General features: G+C 38.0%; 1 protein-coding gene and 1 pseudogene across 2 annotated transcripts in view; one reads left to right on the top strand and one right to left on the bottom strand.

Moving 5' to 3' along the window:
- Positions 1 to 471: 471 nt before the first annotated feature.
- FAM169A (family with sequence similarity 169 member A) overlaps positions 472 to 12,650 on the bottom strand; it is a 71,358-nt gene continuing 59,179 nt past the window's right edge. For both annotated transcript variants that reach the window (XM_077759936.1, XM_077759937.1), the window contains exons 11-13: positions 9,509 to 9,665; positions 5,555 to 5,758; positions 472 to 4,529 (exon numbers count right to left, since the gene is read on the bottom strand). In XM_077759936.1, the coding sequence (XP_077616062.1) occupies positions 3,981 to 4,529; positions 5,555 to 5,758; positions 9,509 to 9,665 (910 nt within the window). In that variant the 3' untranslated portion in view covers positions 472 to 3,980. The remainder of the gene's footprint in view (positions 4,530 to 5,554; positions 5,759 to 9,508; positions 9,666 to 12,650) is intronic.
- LOC144228034 (ras GTPase-activating protein-binding protein 2 pseudogene) lies at positions 10,292 to 11,730 on the top strand (annotated as a pseudogene).

Below are 12,650 nucleotides of genomic sequence, written 5' to 3'. Positions count from 1 at the left end.
ACCTTACCTGAAATTTCTTCATTTTTCTTCATTAACCCTAAGAAATGTAGCATTAACCCATGGTAACCATTGTTTATAAAGTATTTAAAGTACAGGAGAGAAGGCACACTAAATAGAGTTCAGAAAAATCTTTTCACTTCTAATTTTGTATTTTAAACATTTTTTCTTCTCAATCTTGTATAGTTATACTTACTTGGAACTGTATTTTCTACTCAAACTTTATGGGGAAAAAATACACCGAAATTATTATACTTTCGTATTTTTACAATGGTTAAAAATTTAAGTAATTCTAGGTAAAATAGTTTTTAAAACACTGCAGATGCTCTTTATGAGAAATTTGTTTGCAGTTAGCGTGAATAATAGAAAAAATCATGTTTCAGGTTTGTAACTTAGTCAAGTGCTTTTGTGATATGAATTATGTTTGTAGCTTTGAGCTTTTAAGGTGTAAAATCACATTAATCTATAATCACATTAATGGTTTTGAGTTGTTTATTTTTTAAATTCTGTCTTGAAAGTACAACCAATGTGATTAATTGTGCCTTTAACAAAATCATTTAATGTCTAAACAGATTCAGTTATCAAAACACAGGCCAGGAAACAATCACAAAACATACTACTATTAAAATTAAAAAACAAAACAAAACAAAAAACTACCAAGAAAACAAACATGAGTACCTCAGTAAGACTTGCTATTCTAAATAACATAACATCTCTTCTAAGTACTGTAAACATAGAAGTTTTAGAACACATACACACTTAGGAAAAGAAAGCCTAGCTCCTTGGGAATGACTATCCAGTATGATACAATTACTCCAGGATAACAGAAGCTGAACTTTTCTTAAAATTAGATCTTAATGATTGATTTGCCACTAATAGAAATGGGGAATGTGTGAATGACTATGTTTTGGAAGGTGGGGGAAAAAGGTTAAAGGTAAGCACAATACTACAGAACTAAGGTCTGCTAGCTTTAAAAACCCAAAATAATAAGCAAATTAACTACGTTGGACAAAGAAAGCTTGATACTAAGTATGCCAACAGAAGCCTAACATTTGTAACTAAGAACACCCATGAAAGACTGGGTAACACCCTAACACTAGATTAGCTACTAGTGGACATACAAGGCAGAAATGTCTAAAATGCTATTACACAGATGGGTAATACTAGTATAAATTCTTTATTTACATTAAGATCTGTATCAGTTTGCTGGTGTGACCAAACCTTAGAAGGTAATCCCTAAGGGTAAAGCAGTACTTAAGAGCAGGTATTTAGATACTAGGTCAAGACTCGGTTTGATGGAATCATAAGCCTTCAAGATATTTTTCTAAAGTCAAATGATATTAGGTAGTGTTCTGGTGGTCAGCTAAAAGTGAACCATTAATCACCAGTAATTATTATCCTTGCCATGTTAATTCTGCAGTGAATGGAAACACCATGAATATAGACGTTTTAAGTAGAAGACTGACATTCTGTCATGCTATTTGATTTTATAAAAAAAATCATAATAGATCCTCACCTTTAAAAGTTGTAGAGGAGCTTTATAATAAATTCTTAAATATATTTCTGTGATGTCTAGCAACTGAGAATTTAAAGTTGAAAGCAGAACTAAAATTTTGCTAATATATATGTTTTATATTACACAAGGAGATATATACGTATTTACACAAACTGAGGTGAAATCCTTTTCCAGAAATAAAACTAAACAGAAAAAAGCCCACAAAGGACTAGAGGGTGTGACTAGACAACAATGAGGCTGGCTGAAATCAGATTTCAGTCCTCTGTAATTCTCCAGGTTTTCTAATGCCTTGGCAAAAACTAAGAATCTGAGTAGTTTTATTTAGATTCCTTACTGAGGATAAATTTTGTTATAAAGTCTATACTCACTGAGTATAGAACTCATTTACTGGACATGAACATGTTACTAAACATGACAGTCAGGTTTTTCTATGTGACCTCACTGTCTCTACCATCTACAAACTCCCAAAATAACATTCTCTGTCAGAGATAGTATGTAATAAAAGTTTTCTCATATGCTAAGCAAAAAGTTTTCAAATTGCTTAAAATGCTATTTAAGAATAAACCAAACAAGTTTAACAAGGTCAGTTATACTGTTAGTCCCCACTTATATACAAATAACTAAACACTTTATGAACTCAACAACTCTATATTCACCTATCAAGAGTTGTCAGCTCAAATTTCTTAAGCTACACCCTTTTAATGAACGTATTCTAAAAAGAATAATGAATAGTCCAAGTAAAAAAAGTGAAAGATCTAAGTGTTAGGTTTTTAAAGCTATTTTATGAAATTAAAAATGGAAAGGTTAAGAATTTACTAAATCTTCCTATAATTTCCCTAATTGTGGTAGTAAAGTTTCTCACAAAATCTATAAAACGGCATAAACATGATAGATACCCTAGTACTAGTACCAGTCATACTTATTTTTTCAACTAATTAGCATCTGTTCACAAAACAAATGGCCAAAGTGCTTTAATTTTCATTTGGAGTGAAGTCATCTGGCTTACCTCTGACTTATAATTAAGGAAAGTGTAAGGGATACAAGGATTCAAAATTTTACATCAATATCAGGGTTTTTGCTGTTTTATCTGCTTAAACATTTAACTCAGCTTATTAGATCTAAAATAACATCCCAAAATAAAATTTAATGACATCACCTGACGCTGGACTGGGATAAGCGTTCAACGTAGTCCTTAGCACCTCAAATAATGGCAGAAAGTTGTAACTTTTTTTTCCCTTCATGTAAAAACCAGCCGGTTTTAAGAACAATCTAAATGGTCTCAAAGCATTCTCCACACTAAGTGCAAATCTGAGCACACATAATACGTAAGAGAATTTTTTTTTAAGTTTTCCTAGGCAAAGGCCTTTGCTATAGTCACAATGTATACAGGCTAGCTTGTAACCTCTCCTCAAGAACAAATTAAGAGTAAGCAAGGCCAGAGCAACACTCAAAACCTCCAATTTAATCTAAGCTCTTTACTATAGCTCCCTAGGCAGATTTATTGTTGCCATCTGGATCTAAGATTGTGGGGGCATGGTCCAAATCTACCCAGATGTGGATGTCAAGGGCTTAAGCTGGCAGACAGGCAGGAGATCTTTTGGTAGGAATCACTCTGAGTTAGGGAAGTGAATGAAAGCTGAGAATAATATACAATTCTAGTGTAATGGCAGTGGCAGAGTTAAGGAGAAGCCTTAGGAAGGGTTCTCATGCTTTTGAAGTATGCATGTTAACTGGATGAGACAAAAGTATAGTCCCCAGCTTCAAATGAAATTTTATGTAATTATATTAGCGCCGACAGGCCAGAGTTCAATCCCTAGCAGTACTATTAATATCAGGTGTTATAAAGACGGAGTTGGAAAGAGATTTTGTACCCTTCCTCAGACACAAGTCAAAGGAGGAAACAGCATCTACACAACTAAGAATTAAGAGGCCAAAATACCACCATCATAAACCCTTTACCGTAAACTCCTGTATTTGTGCTCTCCTTTATAGCTGAAGTATATTTTCATTTACTGACATTTTTGTTTAGACATGCCTACATTTTAAAAAATGATTCGTTTTGACTTTTTAAGGTAAAACTTCTGGAACCTTCACCAAGATTACTATTAAAATCCACAGTATAAAAGATTTCTGTGATCCTTACAGGTAATGGAAAGCCTACTACTTTCAGTCTGTATTTCCTGAAATACTAATGGTCAGGTGTCCCAATTGCTAAAGAAAATATAGTATGATCTGGTTTCCCAAAATCGAAACATGGTTAATAAAAATAAAAAATTGTATTTACACAAAATAGCCTGAAAAATTAAAAAGAACGGTGAATCCTAGGTCCTAAGGGGGAGGGAAATCATAAATAAGTTCAAAGTAAAATTTTAGAATTTTTGCCCTGTGCCCCATGCCATTTATTATCATGTTTTAAAAACAAGTATGTTACAAAGAAGAGGGTTTATCGTCTGCATTTCTTCTCAATTCATGTCAGCTTCGCTTTCTTCTTAGCAGGTCCTTTATGCCCTTTGGCCTTCCTTCTTAAATTCCGCCTGTCTACCACAGGCACCTCCACTTCGATCTCCTCTGAGCTGCTATCCACAGTTTTTTCCGCTGACTGTGTGAACTGATCCAGTTGCTCAGAAGATGCTTCAGACTGTTCCTCTGACTGGTTCTTCTGTCCCGCGTTCTGTGCAAATGGCACATCTTCAAGTTCAACCTCTATCAAAGAACTCTGAGGAAGAGCCGCAGGCGTTTCTTGGGGCTCAGGTACCCCCTCCTCACCCTGGTCTTCCAATGAAGAAGTGGTATTGGGTGACAAATTTTCAGAGATGGATTCCTCAGAAAACTCAGCTATCACAGAGTTTGGAAAACCACCGTCAGAGCGTTCTTCATTTGGGACAGTGCCAACATTGTCTGAACTCCCAAAATGTGCTTTCTTTCTGGAAACTAGTGGTAGTTTCTCTTCAGTGTGCCCTTTTTCATCAGATGGGCCTTCGTCTAGCAACATTTCTGAGTCAGTTATATGTGAGGTCTAAAAATAAAAAACCTGGTGAACAAACTTTTACAGTAGAGTTCTTACATAAATTATTCTCAGATACTAATATTCAGTGACAGTGAACTGCATTTTAAAGAATTCTGTACTCGGTCACTTTCGTTAATCAGGTGTACATATTCTAAGCACAAGCCAACTTTCTCAAAACTGACCTGATAATCTGATGCCTGCCTCAAGAAGTACTTGGGACACTTTGAACTCCCTATGAAGATTCTTTAAAACCATCAACGAACTAAAACGTTTTAGTGTCTTGTGTTACTGGAGACAGAGGCAAGAGTCTCCTGGAGCTTGACACTTGCCATCCCACCAAGGTTGACTATGGTTTCAGTAGATGAAAGGTAAGGGCAATGGACATTTTATTCGTGTATTTAGGGGAAACACTAATGAAATAATGCTATATGAAAGTTTTTTGGCCTTAAATTGGAATATTCAAAAGTAAAAATGAAATTTCTTTTAAAATATTCCATCCATGAGTTTTTCCCACTCATCTAACCTGTCTCCCCAATTAAAACAAGTTAAGCAATGTTTTATCCAGTTTTCTAAGCATTTCTCTAAACCTACAAAATAAAACTCATTTGAGGGTACCTAGGTGGCTCAGTTGGTTAAGTGTCCAACTCTTGATTTCAGCTCAGGTCATGATCTTACAGTTCAGTTCCTGAGATTGAGCCCCACTTGTGATTCCTTCTCCCTCTCCCGGTCCCCCTTTCCTGCTCATTTTCTCAAAATAAATAAACTTAAAATAAAATGAAAGTAAAATAAAACAAAATAAACTCGTTTTGTTAACATAAGTCAGACACGTATGAATAAGTTTACCAAGATTAGAAATGAGGGAATATTACTGATTGCATTTTCTTAAAATACCTAACCTAGTATAACATATAATTAATTTTCCTGAAAGACTATATACATTAAGGTGGAGAAAAATTTATATACCACAATATGCCTTCCATGTCACCAACACTGGAACAATTTGACTATAAAAAATTAAGTTATATCCCTCTTACCTTATCCTGCGCAACAGTCTCAGGGGGTTTAGAAGATTCTACCACCAGTGGAACAAGAGTTGCAGAGTCTTCACTGGAATTAAAAGACTGCAGTTTTATTTCTTCATCTAGAACTTCACTAGTGGAGTCCTCCTCTTCCGTTGTAAGTGAGGCCTTAAGGGTATCATCCATTATCTCACCATTCATAGGCTCTAATTCAGATTCCTACACGATTGGAGGGGGAAAAGTTAAGTCAGGACACAATTTTAAGCTAACTTATTACTTGTCATGCAAGGAGGGTCCACTGCCAGTCTCCACCTGTCATGCACCAGGACTCAAGATAAAGTCTTAACTGTAGCACAGGACATGAGTTAGGGAGGAAAAAAAGGAAACATCTCAGGCAGGGTCAGTAAAAGAAAGCACAAGGAACCCCAACTCCCCTGTTGTCATGGTGACAGCAGACCGACCAGGTTGCTCTGCAGACACAGGGCAGGTCTGAGATGCAGTGAAGAAACCGTCCCCTTCTTGTTCCTCCTTCTTACAGAGCCAGCATGAGTGGAACCTTTTCAGTAAAAAGGCACCAGACAGAGACCAGAGTTGATGCCAGCTCTACACACAGTACTTGGTCAGCACTTGACGTCTTTGGGGCCTGTGGGAAGTTACGGTTTAAGCCTACACCAAGGGGACGAAGCACTACCAGTCCTGTACGAAGCTCAGCCTGGATACAGCTTCTTGCTGGAAGATAAAAGCCCTCAATCGGAGTTAATTTTCCAGTCAACTCTGGGTCACTTTTTGAACAATCCTGCTCCTTACATCACATTAAATATGGAAATATCAGTCAGCTGAGAACACAAACTCTACAATTCTGAAATTCTTCTTCCAATGTTTATCAACACAAAATACTTCTATTTAATGTTTAACAGTTCTAATGAATCTTAGGGACATTCTAATAGAGGGCATTTGATTACCATTTTAAAAGTCAGGAAAGTGATGCACTCAAGTGTTCAGAAATGGATCTGTCTGGATTACGTAGGGTCCCTACAGTCATAGGAATATTGAAAAGAGGGACTTAAAAAACTTTATCTGCCCAGACAGTATATAGAAAATAAACTGCATACAGAAGGTAATTATAATAAAGTTCATAAAATAATCAACTAGGATAGGAAAAAATGTTGAAAGGAAGAAAATGAGAAAAACATAACAAATGCTAAAAAACCCCAGAACGTTGATAATTAACTAAAAGTGAGAAGTAACAGAAGAGAGAAACCTGTCCTTCAAGTTTTAGGTTTGGGAATAGAATGGAAGATTTTTTTTAAAATACAGGAAAAAAAATTTTTATGTTTATTATTTATTTTTGAGAGAGAGAGACAATGCAAGTGGGAAAGGGGAAGAGAGAGAGAGAGACACACACACACAAGATCCAAAGCAGGGCTGTCAGCACAGAGCCGGATGTGGGGCGTGAACTCAAAAGCCGATGTGGGGCTTGAACTCAAAAGAACAGTGAGATCATGACCTAAGCTGAAGTCGGACACTTAACCGACTTAGCCACCCAGGCGCCCCCAAAAAATACAGGAAAAAAGACCCAATACAGAAATAATAAGAATAAAGATTGTGCTGAATTTAAGAAGATAAAAGACATCTGTCTACATAAAAATATTCAGAAGACAAACAATAATGAAGCATTACAGTCTGAATCAACATTCAAAGTCTAGAGTTACTAGTCATCCCCACAGAGATTAAGAATTCAACTACTGGATTGGATGCATTTTCAAAGGAGAGAACATGAACCAAAGGGCAGAAAGTCAAGAACTGAGACTTCCAGGTGGAAAGGAAGGAAAAAGAAGAGCCAAGTAATAAATAAACCAAAACAAAACTTCAGAGATAGGAAAATCCTATCACGAAACCAAAATACAGTAGTGTTGTAAGGCCTAAGTTACACAGGACTAGAGAATATTGCAAAAGTCACAGTAATCAATCTAGATAAGCAAAGCCACTAAGTGTCACTGCTGACCTACAAGAGTATGTAATGTACTCACTGTATTGCTGGACAAATGAAATTGGTTACATGAACTACGTACAGTATAATCTTAAGGATTCTTTTTAAGAGACAGCGAGAGTGAGCATGAGTAGAGAAGCACAGGGGGGTCGGGAAGAGAGGGAGAGAGGGAGAGAGAGAAAGAGGGAGGGAGCATCCTAAGCAGGCTCCAAGCTCAGTACGAACCCAACATGGCACCTGATTCCACAATCCTGGGATTATGACCTGAGCAGAAATCAAGATTTGGACGCTCAACCAACTGAGCTACCCAGGTGCCCCTAATCTTAAGTTTTTAAAAGAGAACAGTTTCACAAATATATATTCCCATAAACACTGAATGTTCATAGATCCCCTTTTTTAAAATTTGTGCTTTACTGTCCAAAAATCCTACAACACAAGAAAAAAATGCCATTTAAAAAAAACAGTTTCACTGGGGCATGTGGGTGACTCAGTTTGTTAAGCATCGGACTACTGATTTCAGCTCAGATCATAATCTTACAATTCGTGGGTTCGAGCCCTGTACTGGTCTCTGTGCTGACCACACAGAACCTACGTGGGATTTCCTCTCTATCCCTCCCCCACTCAGTCTCTCTCTCAAAACAAACTTCTTTTAAAAAATANATAAATAAATAAATAAATAAATAAATAAATAAATAAATAAATAAATAAATAAATAAAATAAAAATAAAAATATAGTTTCAAGAAATAGAGGAGGCAGGAGCTACAGTGAAGTAAATTAAGAAAATAAAATTGGTAGCGGTGCCTGGGTGGCTCAGTCAGTTGAGTGTCCAACTTTGGCTCAGGTCATGATCTCGCAGTTTGTGGGTTCAACCTCTGCATTGGGCTCTGTGCTGACAGCTCAGAGCCTGGAACCTGCTTCAGATTCTGTGTCTCCTCTCTCTGCGTCTCCCCTGCTCACACACTCTCTCTCAAAAATAAACATTTTAAAATTAAAATTGGTAACACGGTTTCACTTGTTGGGGTGCTGGCTGGACTGGGCCAAAGGGTAAAAGATTTCTAAAGAAACTTAAGCGTGCATGAAATTAGAAATAAGGAATCTCTAGAGAGCCAAAGATTGGAAATGCTGAAGAAAAAGGAAAGGGGGCGCCTACATGGCTCAGTGGGTTAAGTGTCCAACTCTTGGTTTTGGCTCTGGTCATGATCTCTCGGTTTTGTGGGTTTGAGCCCCATGTCAGGCTCTATGCTAACAGCTTGGAGCCTGGAGCCTGCTTGGGATTCTCTGTCTCCCTCTCTCTCTGCCCCTCCCCCACTCACACTGTCTCTGTCTCAAAATAAATTAAAACTTTAAAAAAAAAAGAAAAAAAAGGAGAACAGGGAAGTGGATAGGGAAGAATTAAAAAGATAAGGATCAATACTTGAGGAGCTGTAGAAATTAGGCCAGATAAAGTTTTCTAGTGTTTAAAATTATGAATTTAGTATGTTTCCAGGAATATGTAATAAATTATAGTCAAAATATATAAATATACATATAAGCGGGGGGGCGGACAATGAATCTTACCCTCATAGAGCCAAAATATAGGTGCAGCTGAGGGCCTGTTAACCTTAAGGCATCCTGACTTGGTTCTACAAGGTAGACCTTACAGTCCTATGATTTGTGTCACTTCTTAAGTATGTTTAATTTCTCAAATTAATTTACATTATAAAGGTACTGAGGGATCTTATGACCTAAACATCCTCTATTTTATCTTTGGTGTAAGTCAAACTTTTAAAAATTCATGTTGAAATATAAAATGATATTTGTAGCTTTATCCTCTGCCCAACTTGACCTTGTTTAGTATAGACAGATGCTTTGTAGCACTGAATACAATCTCTACTCCCACTCTAAAATGTATCATCTTATTTTTCTAACAATACAGGATTAACAAAGTTAAAATTTAGTTTACTTTCATTCACTTAGGCTAAAAAGCAGGACTGCATACCTTTTCGCCATCTTGCTTTTCCGGATGTGCCTGGGTTTCTGGTGCAGGCCCAGCATCCTTATCACTGTTTTCGTCCTCAAATTCAATCACACTTTGTTCGGGTGCTTCTTCCAGGAATTCTTCTGAGCTCTCTGATGTACGTACAGCAGACTCCAATCTAGAAAAGACAAGCATTCTTACTTGTTTTCTTAAGGATGAATATAAACGTTCAGGAGTCTGTTAATAAAGTAACACTTTAAAGAATCGACTAAATGTTGTTCGGTCAACAACTTCCAATCTTACAGTCCAAAGGCAATCTTCCCTTCTTACAATCTTGTCCTCTCTCTCCAGTTTGAGTAGTAACTTCACCATCTCCTCAATCATGTAACCTAAATGCTTCTTCTCTCCATCCCCTCAATTAGTTCAATCAAATCTCTCCTCTGCATCTACACCATTTTGTAATTCCATTCTTGTACCATCACAAATCACCTTATACTGTTCTTGTGTCATACGTACAGCTACCTGTATTAGAAACCACTAGGTGGTCAGTTCTTCAAGGACAAAGATGAAGTTTTATTCTTCATACTGGGTGAGTAAGCATTCAAACATTTCGTCCAACTATTACTACTGTATTTAAGAAAAAAAAATTCGGCCCAGGAAGAGGTGGTTGTAAGGGAAATGAGCTTGCGGCTCTCGGGCTTCTGAGGCTTCAGGTTTGTAGAAGGGAGGGGGCAGCGAGTGAGAAGAATCCACTGCAGTTGGTCCTCGGCGACTCTTGAGTATTTGACACTGTGCAGCAAAGAAATGGTTATGGAGAAGCCCAGTCTGCTGCTTAGAGGATGGGAGTTTATGAGGTAATATTATACTTTGCTGAATAAAGCTCCAGAATATTTATACAGGTTGTATGGAAGGAATACTTCCTATGTTCGTGGTGGAGTAGATACTAGTAGAAAGCCCCGGAGGCTGCTCATGGCCAAAATGATACATACCACAAGTATTATCTCTGACCTTCAGTGAATGCCATACTAAAATTCATCATGTGGATGCTCACGCAACCTTGAGAAGGAGCAGTTGTCCAGGTCACGGGTTCGCTATCTAATAACAGTGGACAGTCAGACAGGAAGTTTATACAGAGCTTTGTTCTGGCCCCTGAAGAATCTGTTCCAAATAAGTTTATGTTCACAATGATATGTTTCGTTATGAAGATGAAGTATTTGGCGATTCTGAACCAGAACTCAAAGAGGAATCAGAAGATGAGGTAGAAGAACAAGAAGAAAAGCAATCATCCCCAGAACCTGGGCAAGAAAATGCTGATAGCAGTTACTGTGAAGCTCAGTCTGTGGCTAATGGCATAGTGGAGCCTCTGGAGGAGTCCTCTCATGAACCTGAACCTGAGCGAGTATCTGAAACAAAGAATGAAGAAGTAAGGCCACAAGTGGAGGGGAAGAACTTAGAAGAATTAGAGGAGAAGTCCACTTCTCCTCCTCCTTGCTGAACCTGTTCCTCTGCCACAGGAATGGTCACCACAGCCTCAAGTTGAAGCTAAACAAGAAGTTCAGTCTCAGCCACCTCCAGTGCATGAACGACACCCTAGAAAACAACCTGGTTTCCCTCCGAGAGGACCAAGACCAGGCAGAGGAGCTATTGAACAGAAGGAATCTGACAACCATAGAATAATTTGCTATCCAGACAGTCACCAACTTTTGTTTTAACTTCCCACATGATACTGATGAAAATGAACTGCAAGTTCATTGGAAACACTGTGGAACTTCGTGTCAATACCAAGGATGCTGGGGGAAAGCTTCCAAACTTTGGTTTTGAAGATTTTGAGAACTCTGAACCAGGTAAGAGAATCTTGGTTGCAAAACCAATCATATTTTGAGGGGAAGTACGTTTAACTGTGGAAGAGAAAAAAAGAAGAGCTGCAAGAGAGCGAGAAACCAGAGGTGGTGGTGATGATCGCAGGGATATTAGGTGCAATGATCAAGGTCCTGGTGGTCCACGTGGAATATTGGGCAGAGGAATGATGCATGACCGGGATGGAAGAGGACCTCCTCCGGGAGGTGGCATGCCACAGAAATTTGGCTCTGGAAGAGGAACCGGGCAAATGGAAGGCCGCGTCACAGGACAGTGTCACTGAAGCTTCACTGCTGGCAGTCTTGGCAGTGGTACATTATTCAGCATGTTTGCATTCTTGTTCATGGGGGGGGGGNGGGCTTTGGAATGTGACACAGCCTTTTTGATCACTTTTTTATGTGAAAAGCATCTTTTGGTTATCAGTTAAATTGAGGTGGATATTATTTCCCCAATTTCACAACAGAATTCACATGGTTAATTTATAAAACTAGACTTGGAGAATTAAGGACTGACAAATGACCACATCTTAAACTATTTATAACAAAATGAACTTCAAAGGACATGCCCAACTGAATTCAAGTCCTTTGAGTCAAAAAAAAATCCTAACATTTTAGGTGTTACGGTCTCTGCCGATTAATGTTGGAAACACAAAAAGTGCAATTTCTCCAACTGGAGAATCTTGCCTTTTCTCTTGGCTCCCCGCAAAAATACAACCCAACAGAAACTTGTCACGCGCTCATCAAAATGCACTAATGGGTACTCTGAATTCATTAACATGGACCTCTGCAACAGAAGGCAACAGGGGACAAAAATCTTTCACTCCTTTTCCAGTAGAGAATAATCTGTGAAATGATGAGGGCATTTTATCTACTTGCTGTGACCAGCGTGTGTACCTATAACCCTTAACAAGAATACAAGTATATTCCAGGAGGGAATCATTTAGTTACAAACTAACAAAAATCAGAACTCTAAATGCTATGGTCTTGATATTAGGCCAGATTTAGTAGCCCCACATCTAAGATTTTCTACGTGCCCCTCTCCAGTATAGAAATGGTTGGCTGCTCAACACACGCCTACTCCCCTTTTCCCTTTCCTTAAGCTGCGTACAGTGAAAACAGTCTCTACTGTGTTTCTTTTCTCTGGTAATGTAATATGCATGACGGTGCCTTCTATTAATACATCATTCCAGTCTTGCTGGTAATTTTGTCCAGGATAGTGTACACACTGCTGTGCTGCAAAGCCAAACAGCTGCAAAATGTGGAAAAATCACTGAAGTGTATAAAAATTGCAGTATCTTTAAAATCAG

The sequence above is a fragment of the Crocuta crocuta genome, unplaced genomic scaffold (assembly GCF_008692635.1).
Source record: "Crocuta crocuta isolate KB4526 unplaced genomic scaffold, BGI_CrCroc_1.0 scaffold162, whole genome shotgun sequence".
Classification (NCBI taxonomy): Eukaryota; Metazoa; Chordata; class Mammalia; order Carnivora; family Hyaenidae; genus Crocuta; species Crocuta crocuta.
The sequence above is the reverse complement of the archived record's forward strand: the minus strand, read 5'-3'. Positions and strand labels throughout refer to the sequence as shown.